The following is a 16240-nucleotide window of genomic DNA, read 5'->3' on the forward strand; positions in this document are numbered from 1 at the left end:
TTACATTTAAAAAATACTTTTTACATTTTTCGCCAAAGCAACACATATTTGGAAAATCAAACAATACAAAAATTAATAAATAAGAATGCATTTTTCCACCTCATCTTTTCAGGTGTCACTTTTTCAGGTGAAAATATATACTTTCAGAGATTTTTTAATATTTAGTCTTTTTATAAAAATAATATTACATTACACACATCACTCAGTTCATCTAACAATAACAACTTATGTGTCTCTCCAGAATACAACACAAATTCAACTCATGCTTTTAATTGTACTTAATAATCCACTGATGTGGACAGAGCACAACTTACTCCATGATGGAAGTAAAGCATTCCCGCTGCTCGCAGTTGTTTTCCTTACTACTCCAGGTAATACCACAGTAGCTTCTGTGTGTAGTGTGTACCACAGTAGCTTCTGTGTGTAGTGTGTACCACAGGTAGCTTCTGTGTGTAGTGTGTACCACAGGTAGCTTCTGTGTGTAGTGTGTACCACAGGTAGCTTCTGTGTGTAGTGTGTACCACAGTAGCTTCTGTGTGTAGTGTGTACCACACTTAACTTCTGTGTATAGTATGTACCGCAGTTACCTTTTGTGTGTAGTGTGTACCACAGTTAGCTTCTGTGTGTAGTGTGTACCGCAGTTAGCTTCTGTGTGTAGTATGTGTGTAGTATGTACTGGAGGACAGATGCCAAGAAGAGGGGCTGCTGTGTTAACAGGAATAAAAATGACAGCTAGATCTTTCTAAGTCTTGTATTTGGAAAAATATTTTAGAAAATAAAAAAATAACCAGGATAAAAAATAATGAACCCTAATTTACTTATCATTCAATTTAACAGCTGCCAATCTTAATACTCCCCTTTTCCTCCTATTTAGGAAATTTAAACAACTCATTTTAGTTCTGTCTCTATCAATGTCTCTAAAAGTTGATTAAAGTCCTTTCTGGAACACTAGTTATGTAGTAACTGTCTTCATTTACATTCTTAATAGTTACAAGAAAAACTTTTTTAAAGTCGCCTATGATATTCACTTCCAGCTCCCACTAAGCTCTTTGCAATGGAGAAACAGAATCAACACATCCAAAACAGTAGAAAAAAAGGACCAGGAAGAAAATCATCCTGAAAGCATAAAAACCTAGAGAAGGAACAATGTCGGTCAGGCACAGAGGTGTATTAAGTGACAGAGGCGACAAAGAGAAGAAAGGAGGAACATTAAGTAGATTTTTAAAAGCTGGCATTAGCAGGTAGGGAAAGTACTTAAGGGATTGCTGGTGGTCTGAGTGGGAAATTTAAGCAAAAAAAAAGCAATTCATGAGGAATAGGGCATGCCATTTGAATGTATTTTAGAGCCAGTGGCTTACAATACATTGCACTGATCAAAATCTACATGAATAGCCACTTAGTGCTCTTCCAGCAAGAGATATTGGAGGGAGACTATCACCAGTATGTAAGAAGATGACAATTATTTCTCTTTAACTACGAGTACACTGTCACTTGAATATAGAATGTGTGTGATGGACACATACATGGATAAGTGATACAAATAAGGATGTGTTCCTAGAGAAGGAACGCTATGAAGTGAAACTTCAAATTCACTCGAGACAAAGGCTATTTAAAGTAAATTCTAGAGTAAACTATTGTATATCAACATATTAGAGATATGTTAAAGAACCAAGGTCTATCACTTCTTAGCCATTTAACTAATATCAAGTAAAGAAGCATTTAATAAAAAATGCTTTTTTAATAATTAATTAATTAATTTTATTATTTAAATTGTGGTTTTCTCTTTTGGATATTCATGTCATTAACCCACAAAATACTTATTGATCAATCTCTGTATATTAAGCAGTTATATATACATACACAAACAAAACTATAAGCCCTCAGGGATTGACAGTCTAAATAATTTACACATGATTACAATATATTTTGATGAATTTTAATTTATTTATATTTTTACTTATTTTATATGTATGTCCATGTGTACGCACACATACATGCATGCACCGGTGCATGTGGAGGTCACAGGATAACTTGCTAGAGTCTGTTCTTTCCTTCTGCCATGTGGGTTCTGGAGACTGAAATTAGGTCATTTTAGTGCCTTAGTTCCTCACCTGTCTGACCAAGCACTACCACAAGGAATTTTAAATTTTGGAAGGTCTGCAGGTAGACGCAGAACTGGTAGACTTCAACTCAGTGGAGTCAGAAAAGGTTTTAGAGAGGAGGTGAATGACATTTAAATTGGATCTTGAGAGCCACAGAATTTAGAAATAAGAAATTTCTAAAGCCTATACAAAGCTTTGTTAATATGTCAAAATGGGAAATATTTTTTCTAATATAGATTTGACAAGAATACTATGTAGTCTACTTAAAAGTAAATTTAAGGTGTCCACTAGATGGCCAATAAAGTGTTTGAAAATAGAACCATGCCAGATTATATTATACAATTTAGAACACCAGGAAGGAGACTATCAGGTTCCAAGGGAGAATTAACAGGCTTCATTTAAAGCAAAAAGTGGGGAAGAGAAAGATTAAAATAGCACTCAGCTTATTAATTTCTAGAAAATACAGTGTATTGTTGTACAAAGGAGATGTGATGAACCCTAAGAAGACAGGGGTTTCTAGCAATCCTGGGGACCAATGGTCAGAGGCCCCAGGAAAAACTCAAGACTGACTATGAAATTGATGCTCTGCATGGATTAATAGAAAATGTAGTAACTTTAAAAATGTAGAAATAAAATCATGCCCTGAGATAATATATGCATGCCACTGAAGTTCTTACTGTCATGAGAGTAAGCTGAACCATTTGGCCAGTATCAGCAGGGTGAACTCTTCACTGATGAAGCAATATGATTATTTTACATTGATTTTTAAAATGACGCTTGCTGGTGAGATTTAAAACATAGTTCATAGAAACCATCCAAGTACCTGGATGCATCAAACACTGAAACTGATCCAGATTTTAATACGGTAGTTTCTTCCACATATGTAGAAAGAACGTTTTATTCCTTTGTAGCAGTTCAGTCAAGGTTGAGAGATCATTTGAGAACTGAAAATGCAGGACAGCACATAAGAGGTACTTAACAAATATTTGTTGAGATTGCTCTTTCTTTTCCAGTCTACAAATAAGATAAGAAAAGATAAATGAAGATCAAGTTAACTATTTGATGAAGTATATCTGAAATATATATATATATATACATACTCACATATATGTAAACATGCACACACATACTCACCAATACTTAAATTTTCTTTTGTTGCTCTTCTGTAGTTCTATATTAGAGTTCAATTTTATTTTTAAAATATACTCACGAGCCGGGCGGCGGTGGCGCACGCCTTTAATCCCAGCACTCGGGAGGCAGAGGCAGGCAGATCTCTGTGAGTTCGAGACCAGCCTGGTCTACAAGACCTAGTTCCAGGACAGGCTCCAAAGCTACAGAGAAACCCTGTCTCGAAAAACCAAAAAAAAAAAAAAAAAAAAAAAAAATACTCACGAATTTAGCTCAAACAAGCAAATTTTAAAACACATGTTTTCTTTAAAATACTTGGCTGTTGGAAAATATTTATAAGAGTATTGGCTTAGATTTTTTGTTAAATAGACTAATATAAATATTTGCTGATAGCTCTTGCTATTTTCAGATAATATGGGGGTAATATTTTCAAAAGGATTAGGTTTTAACCTGTGAAGTTAAAAAAGGTATCACCAAAACTGTTTGCAAATATTTTATTTCATTGTCTTTAATAAATAAAATGACTAATGAAAGTTGACTACTCAGGTAAATAATTAAATGATCTGAAAAATACACAAAATAAATGTGTCTTAAATGCATCCACATCTATAGAGGATAATGAGATTGTAAACTCAAATGTCCACTGGTTAGGGGAAGAGTAAAATCAAAAACATGGTCTCTCCAGATAATGAGTATCATGTATGTGAGCTCTGACTTGGGCCACTAGACTATATGCTCTCTCTAAAAAAAAAAAACTGAAAACCTAGAGCATATGAATTCTCCCTACTTTAACATCTTGGTTATATTTTTTAATTATTGTATTAGTTATACAAAATATATGCTCTAAATTCAGCTTCTATTCATTTGGGGGTATTTAGTGTATTTTCCATAAAATTTAGACCTAAACTTACCTATTGTATAGAATAATAAATCAAATACAAAAAGAATGTACAGGAAGAGTGGATTAATTTAAATGTGACTGAAGATTCAGATAAATCAATACATTCTGAATACCCCTTGGGCCCGGTCCTAGTCAAAGTACTGTAGTAGGATACAGAGGTGTGCCTAGGCATACATAATAATGGAATCTTTTAACATTTCCTCCCTGGGCTTCTAAACACACACAGAAAACTACCCATCGAAAGTGGACCCCTTTTTAGAATCATGCTAAGCACAGTTACGGCAGTGCTAGATGAACACAGCTGTGTAATCAGCCTTCCTTAAAAACCTGGTCAGCTTCCTCTGTCCGCCCGGGCTCTGCAGCCTCCACGGCAGAGCCTCCCTCGGCAGGTTTGGTCCGTGTTTGGTGACAGCGAATCAGAAGACAGGAGAATGAAATACAAGGGCTGGAGTTTCTTTTCTGTGTGGCATGTTAGTTTAGTAAGTCCAGACCCAGTGGTAGCAAGGTGAGATGGCAGGAGATGGGGGCGGGGTACAAGAGAGCTGGGCGGGGCCTCTGTCTCACTTAACCAAGAAAAGTAAAATACGCAAGTCATCTGACAATCTCATCACTGAGTGCACATCCTCTGAGACCAAATCACAGGTTTTACAAACATTGCACAACCTCCGTGCAATCAAGGAGGTTAAATTTTATTTTTGAAGAAAAATAAGAACTATAGCTTATATATATGGTACATAATTGAGCGCTGATCTATAATAACAAAACTGTACAATATAAAAACAGAAAGATCAGAATGGGTCATAGGAATGGAGGCTTCCCTCTCTGTAGACACTGCTCATCGCTCTGATTTCTCTTTTAAAGGAAGCCAGAGGAAAAGAGAGCTTGTGGTTTTCCTAACTCTTTTGCATGTCTTAGCTGTACATGGGGACAATTCACCAACCCTCTATTGTGTTCTAAATAAAATATTCAAATAAAAATAACAAAGCCCACGATTAAGCAAAATCCTATCAGTCGAAGTTCTGAGTCTGAGATCCAGCACATCTTTCAGTCAAACATCAAGTCATGACAACTGTCAGAGATGCCAGTGACACAAACACCTGGCTTTCAACATTCCAGAAGGACAAATACTTCAAATGCACCATGTATTTACCGCCTACAGGGAAGGTTCCGGCTACTCCAGCATACTCAAACAAACATGAGAATGAGCATGCGGACCATCTACAATATACATAATTCATCCACATTTTCACACTCATGCACACGGACAGGATGATTTGAATCTTTTCTTCATTCCTTCCCACCTCCCCAGGACTCAACTCAAATATTCAGATTAAACGTTGGGAGTGGAGGGGAGAAAGCAAAGCACATATAATACAAACAATCAATGCACTCAGCCATTAACTGCTTTCTTCACATCAAGAATTCATAGTACAGTGCACCCAGGCCACACAAACGTCCACGTATCTACAATGCTCTGTAGAAAGGTTGCCTGTGACAAAAATAACTTTGCTGAAGACATGAGTATTCTTTTAGTCGAGCTCTCTGTGTGCTGTTTATGTAAGCAATTTTAAAATATCACTATGGCCATAAGCCACCTTTGAGGAAAGGCTATGTCAGGATCACAAACCATGATCACTGCTATATTATTATCACAAAGAGCAGCACTTCTGGGGGGGGGGGGGAGAAATAAATAAAACAAAGCAGCCATTTGGTCGAAGACTATTCAAAGAAACTGCACTCTCTTTCCTTACCAGCCTCGCTCCCCAGATCCCCATCCATTAGAATATCAACTACAGGCTCAGAAACCCCAGAGAGCCCATTTTTCCAGTGGCCTTTCCTCGGGCTCCTTGGAGACAATCCACCGCTCATGTTCTTTTCCCTTGGCCAAAGTTACTTTCTGTATCTCTCAAGTTAGTGCTGTGGTTTTCAGTTCTCATCATGAACTTTAAAATCCACTTCTCACCACTTCGGGGAGAAGAAACTTTCAAGAAATATAGTAGAAGGGTTCTAAATTCCTGGGTGGTCACCCACTAAGCCTTTAAAGCAACTTGCCACCTTCTGCATATCAGCTCCCCCCCCCCCCCGGCCCTGCCTCTTAAGAAGTTAAGTTTATCCACTGGGGTAATATTTACAATGGAACTGATAAACACTGTATGGAATGAAGAAAACCAACAGACACTATTTAAAGAAGAGGCAGAAAGGACTGCTATTCAGCATGTGCTCGGCGGAGGGCGACGTGCCCGGCATATCCTGGCACGGAGCATGACGAGACACTTAAAGCAGACATGACAGTCATAGGCTACCTTTCTGTCCCAACTCACTGATGAAAGCCCTAGCAAGCACCGCAGCTTCATTTAAGTCCTTTCCATAACACCGCCTTCCAGTTTCAAGGAGGAACCTACCAGCTCCATGTTTCAAATAAAAATGCAAAAAGACTACGTTATAAAGAGAAATCTAAATTCTTCATCCAACTCCCTGACATTTCAAATGGAAATGTGAAAGATGCATTTAAAAAGTGGTATCTGCTAAATGCCCGCTACCTGGTGAATCCTAACATCGGCACCACTTGGGTCACATTTACTCAACACTGAGCCAAAAGGAAAGCATGCTCCCCCGGCTATGGGCCTGGAAGCCAGATGGTGAAACACCCACCCACCTGCGGAACCTAGTCTTCTCTAACAGCTTGCAACCAAAGGCTGTCTGTGTTACGATTCTTCAAAGGGCCTGGAGCAAGACTGGTGCTACCACTGCAGACCACCGGCTCCCCTTTGGAGCCCCTCGCATTTCACGGCTGCTATCTATCCGCACGTCCTAACATAGAAAACAGAGACACCTAATAATTCATTTTCTCGAAGAATTTACAAAGTTTGGCCAAAACTCATCCCTGAGTGACTCTACTCCTCTGCACAACCCAACCCCAATGTAAGAATATTTGATTGATTTGATTACTGAGTTGTTGAAAATGCACTGGGAGACAATGACATCTGACACACTGTGAGCCCTCAGAACAACGGCGCTACTGGAGAACAAAGCATTTCCTGCTTTTTGACTAGTAAAACGCATTGCTTCCTTATTCTGTAACAATTTGAGACTTCTATCACAGCTTTCAAAGAAAAATACTTCACTTGGAAGTTACAGAATACTTTTTTAATTTATTATTATTTTTATTGTATGTGCATTGGTGTTTTGTCAAGGGTATCCAGTCCCCTGGAACTGGAGTTACAGACAGTTGTGAGCTGCCATGTGAATCTGGGAATTGAACCTGGGTCCTCTGGAAGAGCAGTCAGTGCTCTTATGCTGAGCCATCTCTCCAGTCCCATAAAGAATACTTTTAAAAAATGAAAGCAATGTTTTTTCATACTTGTAAAAGTAATATAAACCATAAAATTCAAACAATCCTGGGAAGCATAATGAAGAAAAAGCAAATTGCTCATAATCCCAACAAAGCACGGAGCACTGAAACCCACTCTGTGCACAATCATAGTTACCCACATACTTTGTAGGTGTACATACTTCACAGGAACAGGACCACATGTGGGCTAGGGGATGCCCGCCAAGTGTGAGAACATGAGTTTGATCACAGCACCCACATAAAAATGGCGGGCATGCGTACATACTTGTAGTCTTACACAGGAAAGGAGACAGTAGGCTCGCTCCCTAACCAGCCAGTCTAGCCTAACTGGTGAAATCCAAGCCAATGACAGACAATGCTTCAAAAGAGGTGGATTGTTTTCCTGAGGGTGAGGATGGCATCCAAACGTGGTCCTCTGTCCTTCTTTGCTTGCTTCGTCTCTCTCCTTGCCTCTCTGTCTCTGTCTCTGTCTCTGTCTGTCTCTCTCTCTCACACACACACACACAGAACTCCAGCGCATGTGTATCCAAACATACAAATTGCACACACACATATAAGTAAATAAACAGGCCACATTTACCTTTCTGAATTTTTTTAAGACCTATTTATTTTTATAAGTGTTTTGTCTGCCCACCTGAAGAGGGCATCAAATCATAGTTAAAGACAGTTGTGAGCTGCCATGTAGGTGCTGAAAATTGAACTCAGGACCTCTGGAAGAGCAGTCAGTGCTCTTGACTGCTGAGCCATCTCTCCAGCCTCTACTGTACTGATTTTTAACTCAGTATGTTTTAGAGATTGTCCACAGCTATATAGTACTCCATTCCATGGGGATCCATTATTAACAAGTCACCTACAATTAAATTTCTACATTCATTGTGCTGCAGTGCATCCCTTTACTTATAGCTTTATATAACAGTGTCATCATTTTTCAGAAAGGATATAGTAAAACACTAGATACTTAAAATTGCTAAACAAGCCAGGCAGTGGTGGCACACGCCTTTAATCCCAGCACTCCAGAAACAGAGGCAGGTGGATCTCTGTGAGTTCGAGGCCAGCCTGATCTACAGAGCGAGTTTCAGGACAGCCAGGGCTACCCAGAGAAATTCTGTCTAGAAAAACAACAATAAACAAAAAAATTGCCAGACTGCCTCTGTAACAGTAAACTATCGCATGCCAGTCTGCAACTGGCCTCCTTCTACTGCTAATCCCGAGAGCTCTCTCTAAAGAATACACTTCTGTCAGCATAGACACCATGCCATCATATGCCGACATAAACTGATGCCATTCGTCATTGGCACTCCAACTTCTTGATGCTGTACTCTGTCCCCAAGACAGGGTTTCTTCTCTGTGCAGCCCTGGCTGTCCTAGAACTCACTCCTTAGACCAGGCTGGCCTCAACCCCAGAAGTTCGCCTGCTTCTGCATCCTGAGTGCGGGGATTAGTGTGTGCAACCACCACCCAGTTTATTGATGCTGCTTCTTTAAAGAAGTGTCCTTAAACTTTTAGTCAACCTATTTATTAATCTGTAAATCCCAGGGGTTTGAATTACATTTAGAAGGGCATCTCTGTCTCAATATAACAAATGGATTCATCTAAAATATATGGCAATGTCAGCTTCCAATTAGGTATTTTTTCCAGCTTGAATGTATTCTGATATAAAACAAAGGAGGGAAGTTGGCTTTGTTATTTTTTAATTCCTAGTCAAGTGTTCTCAAAAGTATTGATTTAAAAAAAAAAATCCTTTCCAGTCACTGATATTCCATCTTGGTCACGAGTCCCAGATGCTGACATCTGTGAGACTCCTCTACACTGTTCTGAATCAGTGATTTGCAGTGTTGATGCATGAATGCCACACTGTTTCAGTTATGATCATTCACCATTGTGTTTGCATATCATAAGGTCATGTGAAATCTTTAGACAGGAAAGGTACTTATTACCTTGTATTACTTTTTAATAATCAAAGAACTAAAGAAGTTCAAGAATAATGATACCAACACTACTAATAAAAAATACAGTATTTATAATCACATAGGCCTTAACATCTGATATGTTCATCATGGTACAAAGTAGTGAGTGCTTCTTAGAAGTAAGAAATTGTTCAAAGACTCCCTGGCAATTACACAACAAATGACTCGCGCAGCGAAATCTTAATTTCACATATACTTCCCAAGATGACACCTTTTAATACAGAACAGTGAGTGATGTAATTTGAATAATAAAAACCCAGAGATAGAAACTGGGGTTCAAACTGAAGGTCAGAAAATCAAGAGTCAGCCACTGGTTCTTACCTGTACCTCAGTCTGAAACTGAGATCCTGCCTCCCAGAATCTCAGGATGAGACTGTCTATGAGCTGCCCCTCCTGTTTTACATTCCTCTCTAGGGCTGGGATTAAAGGTGTGCACCACTGGGAATAAAGGCATGCACTGGCTCCTATGGCAAACTAGTGTGGCTACTGGGATTACCACTTCCTAGTCTGTAAAGCTGACCTGTGGGGCTGTTTTACTCTCTGATCTTCAGGCAAGCTTTATTTATTAAAGTACAAATGAAATATCACTACAAAGTGACCTATAAAAGCCCCAAATTTCTTATTTCTTAATTAATCTACTTTACTTAAATATATGTGTGTGCATAGACATAAAAAGCATGGATGGACATAGGTCACAAAACATATATGTGAGTAGATATAGGATGACCATGTAATTCATACAGAAATCATATGTTTATATATTGTTCATAAGGAGACTGGTCCACGAGAGATGTGTCTGGGTGAGATTATAAGCCAGCAGAGACAGCAGCCCTTCCCCAGGGCAGCAGAAATTGACTGGGAAAGGCCCGGGGAAACAGTTGGCTAGAGTTGCCCATTGAGCTTTTTATTTTCCCACTGATGAGCTTCCCCTGCTCAACTTCCAGCTTTTGGATTCCACTATAGGCGGCTTATATCATGGGATAAACAGCAGCCTCTGGTGGAAACAGCTCACATTCCAGCTCCTCTCACGGGCATGGTGGTTCCTCTCAGCTCTTTTGCTCTCCTTGCTCCCTCCCTGCCAGAGTAGGAAGCTAGGCCATCCCAGGACAGAGGCTCGGTTTGAAGCAGAGGGTCAATTTACCAATATAATGTACATTACATGTGGATGTTTTACAATCTGTTATAGGAGACAATGCATGTTTATGTCACATGCACTATATATGTCTATAAATGTCATGTATTTAATATATATGTATATAAAACTATATAAACATAACTTTGAAGAAGAAAACATTTTTACATTCAACCTGGCCTTCTGAAGCTTTGGTAATCCTGCAGAGTATATACTCTATATACCAAAATAATAATGCAACATGAAAACTAAAAATTTATACTGTATTTCCATAATGTTCCCTTTGGTTTTTTAAACATAGATAAAAATGAATAGATAAAAATCTTAATAAGAATATTCCCTCTGGTAAATATTTGATTACTAGTTTAAAAGAGATCAATTTTAGGTGCCTCCTAAAACAGATCCTGCCAGACAAGTAGAAAGAATGCAGGAAAAGGCTAGAGCTGTATGCGTTAAAAGTTCAGGTGTGCTCTGTAAGGAAGAAGGTCTACAAAAATGTTCAGGAAGCCCAGGAGACATCTACCAATCACAGGATCCTTTCATAACCCAACACGAAAATGCAGAAGCAGGAAAAAAAACTGAAAGAACGGCAGAACAGGTTTTACTATATAGTCTCTAAAATGAAGCTGTAACATTTTTAGTTGTTGCAAAAATTCTGACTAGCAGGAAAATATTGCAATAATATATAACAACTATTGGCTAATAAACATTACATTAACGCGATAACATTAATATTATATAAAAGTCTACATTTATAAAATTATTTCTGAATTCTCATTATTTTTATATTCCTAGTTAGTGCAGAATTATTATTAAATTATTAAATTATACACATACTACTTATATGTATATATGTTCTGTGAACATGCAATAAATGATATGGGAAATATTGATTCATTTATTCAGGCTGTCAAAAGAGAGTACACTTTAAGAATATGCAAGTGAGCTAGGTATTGGTGGCACATGTCTGTAATCCCAGCACATGGGAGGCAGAGGCAGGCAGATCTCTGTGAGTTTGAGTCCAGCCTGGTTGACAGAATTCTAGGACAGACTAGACTACAAAGAAAGACCCTGCCTCAAAAAAAAATCATTTCAGTAGAATAAAAGGATAAGTTTAGAAAAAAGGGCATTAGAGAAACATAACACAGTGGGGCTTCTCTAATGAGAGGTCAGGGGGACTGGCAGGAAGGAAAGAAAATTCTACCCACAGGGAAACAGCAGGAAGCCAGCTGGGTTGCTCCCTGACAGATGCTCTGTAGGCCGGGTATCTGAGCCAAACGTGGAAGCAACCCTCACTGGCCTCACTCCTCCCTAGCTCACACCATGGTTGGTACTGAGCACATCCTCTCTGCAGAGCAGCCTGGGCATCTCAGGAAGGATGCTCTTGAGTAGTGGGAACCAAAGAATGAAACAGATATGCCTAGCCTTAGGGAGGGTGACTAACATAGTATGCTTTCCACAAAAGCCAAAAGAAATACACAAACACAGTGTTGGGGTCCTACAGCAGTAAGTCAGGATGTAGAAATGATGCATGCTGCATGAAACTTTTGTCTCTTTCTGCAGTGAAAAGGCAAACCTAGGTACTTGCGAACAGTAGGCAAACACTCTACCACTACATACCATATCCAGCCCACCAAATCCATCTTAATTTCCTATTACATCATTGAATAAAAGTCAGTTAGTGAAAATATATCTCAAGATTATAAACCATTTTAAGGTTGGATGTTTACATACAAAGCATAAATAATGAAAGCAAGTACAAAGACTATTTTCTTTTCAAATATATTAGGAAATAAAAAAATTTATATTACAATTATTTCCCAAAATTAGGGAGATTTTTTCCATATCTTCTTGGAAATTCTGGAACTAATATTCATTTTATCTCTAAAAGCATATGACAAGCATGAGACGGATAGCTCTACTACATGACGCGCGCTGTGCTCACTGGGCACGCACAACATTTCAACTGTCTTTATTATTAAGTAATATTAAGTTGAAGAACATAAGTAATTGTGCCCATCATTTCTACCGTGAGAAGCTTCTTTCCTCATTGTAACTATCTCCTGGGCATAACTTCAAGGGCCCTATTAGGGTTAAAGGATCAGAACCATTCCTTTACTTAAAGCTGGAAAGACAAAACCTGACATTTCAAACGAAAACAAAATACATTCAAAGATAAGGAAAAGTTTTATATTAATGATGGCAAATGCATTATACTAGAAATAAATCAATGAACGTAAACACATCTCAAATGTTTATACAGAGAAAGCTTAGTTATTATTCATGACGGGCTGATTATACTGTGCTCTAAAAGAGAATTATGCTTGTAGCGCCCTCTGCTGGGCTTTCAGCTCACAAACGCAACCTAGCAACACTAATAACATCAAAGAAGACTTAAGTATCAAGTGAAAAACTACTTTTTTCCATGCGCACTTTAAGATGATGATTATATGAAAGCTGTAACTAGTACTTGCTGTGCTGAAATAAAGCTTGACCTATTTTTCCATTAAGTAAAATTTCAATAGATGTTTCTCTTGAAGAATAAATATATGATCACATAAATTATAGACGCATCTATTACGTGGAAGTAGAACTGTCCAGGGGGACAAAAGGAACTAAGAGCAGATAAGAGGGGCAGGAACAAAGACAGGAGGGGAGGATGAGAGACAATATGCTCCACATGTACAAACACTAGAGAGTAAAATGTTGCAGAAGGACTGAGCAATGGCTCAGTGGAGAATGCACTTGCCGCACACTCACAAGGACCTCGGTTCAAATCCCCAGAACCCATGGAAATGGCAGCTGGGCCTAGTGGCCCATCTCTAACTCATGTAAAGTGGCAGCTGGGCCTAGTGGCCCATGTCTAACTCATGTAAGCGGCAGCTGGGCCTGGTGGCCTATCTCTAACTCTAACATTAGCACTCAGGAAGGCTCCAAGACTAGCTGGGTAGCTAGGCTGGCTGCATGGACAAGCTCTGGGTTCTGTTAGGAAACCTTGCTTCAGTGAATACATAGGGACCAACAACAGCGGAAGGCTCCTGACCCCAGCTCCTGACCCCCAACCTCAGGCCTCCATACACATGCATACACACATACAGCCATTCCCAGGAACATATGTACACACACCACACATGCCACACAGACACTTCACATGCCAAAAAAGTTACATAGGAAGAGAAGTCTTGATATACCTTACTTCTGCTACTATACCTGCCACTTGGCAATATTTTCAGGCTCTTAAGTCTCTATTGTGATAATGCATTTTTTTTTTTCGAGACAGGGTTTCCCTGTAGTTTCTAGAGCCTGTCCTGGAGCTAGCCCTTGTAGACCAGGCTGGCCTCGAACTCAGAGATCCGCCTGCCTCTGCCTCCCGAGTGCTGGGATTAAAGGCATGCGCCACCACCGCCCGGCCGTGATAATGCATTTTGATAAGCAATTTAGCTTTTTATCTAATCTTTCTGGTTTTTTAGTTCAATCAAAGTAGTTCGTTTTAAAATATCAAAATAATTCTTAGGGTCTCCTTTCAACTTAAATTTATTTTAAATTAATCCTTAAGAACATAAAGTGTTCATATTTATAAACAAATATGAAAAGGAGTGATACCAGAGCAACAAACAAACAAATAATTAGTTTCCACTTATTGAATATTAGCTGTGAGAAATAGGGTGCTCTTTGGTGTCTGTGTAGTCTTTAAAAATGAATAAAGTACAAGTCCACAGAGACTATATAAATTGCTTAAGGTAAATTTCTGAGTGATGATTCCATTGTAGATGTGTCTCACTCATTCTGAAGTTTCCTACCAAACAACAGACAGCAGAAAGAAACATTCTCAACACACAATTTCTCCATTTATCAGCGTAACAATGTGGGGGTGTGGGGGTAGAGAAAATGGTGAAGAAGAATAAGACATTATTCACATGTGAAATAATAATTTGGGCCATTAGGAAACTACCTTTATCACATGTAGCACTGCCAGCTAGTGGCCCTAGGACGAACCAAGTCAGGAAAACAATACCTGTTCTAGGCTACTAAAATAAAACTTCTCTATTTCACATTCCAGGATCATGTTCTAAACCTGTGTGTGCACAAGGCTGACTTAAGGATATTTAATATTATTCCAGTATACTCTACCACCATAGCATCCTTTCACCGGTCCTTGCCTAGCTCCCAGCAAAACTACAAGGTACACCCAAGAATTCCGTAAAGGCCAATACACATAAACTAAAAGGTAACCTATTATTATCCATGCAAAAGAAACCTACATCATTTTAAATATTTTAGGATAATTTTAGAACACTTACAGACTCCTTAGTGACAAAGTATAATTTTTCTATACAAGCAAGAGCTAGCCAAAATGTGGTCATGGAACAAAATTAATATCTATTATTACACATTATTCAATTCAAATCCATCCATTTGGTAAAACAATTCTAGTTGCAAAGTTTATCATTTAAGTATAGATAATAATTTATTATATATTTCCTCTGAAGAAAAATTGAGTTCTTTTTAAATGTGAATGGTCATATTTTACTATTGATTATTTTGATAAGTATCCTGTGCAATAGGCCAGGGGACACACGGCTCTTATGTTTTCTAACTGTGACATGATTTATTCTTGGCTGATTTCTTTCCTATCATCATATAGCATTATTTTAGAATTGCTTAAGTGAAGTTCTCAGCAGAGAAATAGATTACCAATTAATCAGAGGTTTAGTCGGAAATAAAATATATCCTGTAAAAGTATATAAACAAAACCTTGGATTATAATATATCAAAGAACATGTTCTATATCTAATCTGTTTTAAAAAGCAAAGCACCTGAAGCCAGCAGAAGCAGACCAACAACTTGATTCAAAAGAGTCCCAATGGAAACAAGAAACAAAAGGAACAGTACTGGAGAGTCCAGACTTCCTTCTGATCTATGTCCCATCACACACAAGTACACACATCGTCACAAAGTTTCTGTGAAAACTGCCACACACCCTTTAGTATGCATCACCTACGAGGCATATTTTACACCTAACAGCACCAAGGGTTTCTAATATGTATGTATATGTGTAAATATACATACATAAGAATATATGTATTTATGTGTGCATGCACATACACATATAAATATATAACAGTAAGTATAACAAACAGCAGATAAAAACTAAAAGTTGCTTTTTAAAGCACTGAATATATTAAGTTAGCATATAACTTACAGACATTTCCTGTATTGTCAAAGCTGGTAAGAACATCTTCAACATTCAAGGATCCACTATTAAACCTGCAAAGGTATAGAGCATTTTATTTAACATTTCTGAAATAAAAGTATTTCTAATGCTTTTTTAAATCTGAGAGCAAATTGTGATATATCCAATGTAATACCGGCATCCATCTTTGGAAGCTTCCTCTCCCTGAAAGTTGCCTTGGTCCAGACTCCACCTCCAGGAAAGCCCGCCAAGCAGTGACCCCCTCCCCACGGAGGGTCAAAAAAAGCCCACCAAGCAGTGGACCACTCCCATAGGCTATTTAGGCTACCGCCCAGAAAAGGAAGATGTGGTCTTTGGATTTTGCATAGTCCCCCTGCTCACTCTCCTCTCCCAGCCACTGGCCTGTCTTTTGAGTTTTAATGACAGTTAAAGTAGCACTGATGTGACGCATTTCAGAGCGGATC

The 16240-nt window shown here is 38.5% G+C and overlaps 1 protein-coding gene across 1 annotated transcript in view; it reads right to left on the bottom strand.

The window, feature by feature from the left end:
- Positions 1-16240, bottom strand: part of Camkmt (calmodulin-lysine N-methyltransferase) — a 386510-nt gene that overhangs the window by 351917 nt on the left and 18353 nt on the right. The window contains exon 3 of the mRNA XM_038318157.1: positions 15786-15850. Within this exon, the coding sequence (XP_038174085.1) occupies positions 15786-15850 (65 nt within the window). The remainder of the gene's footprint in view (positions 1-15785; positions 15851-16240) is intronic.

This window comes from Arvicola amphibius, chromosome 2 (assembly GCF_903992535.2).
Source record: "Arvicola amphibius chromosome 2, mArvAmp1.2, whole genome shotgun sequence".
NCBI lineage: Eukaryota > Metazoa > Chordata > Mammalia > Rodentia > Cricetidae > Arvicola > Arvicola amphibius.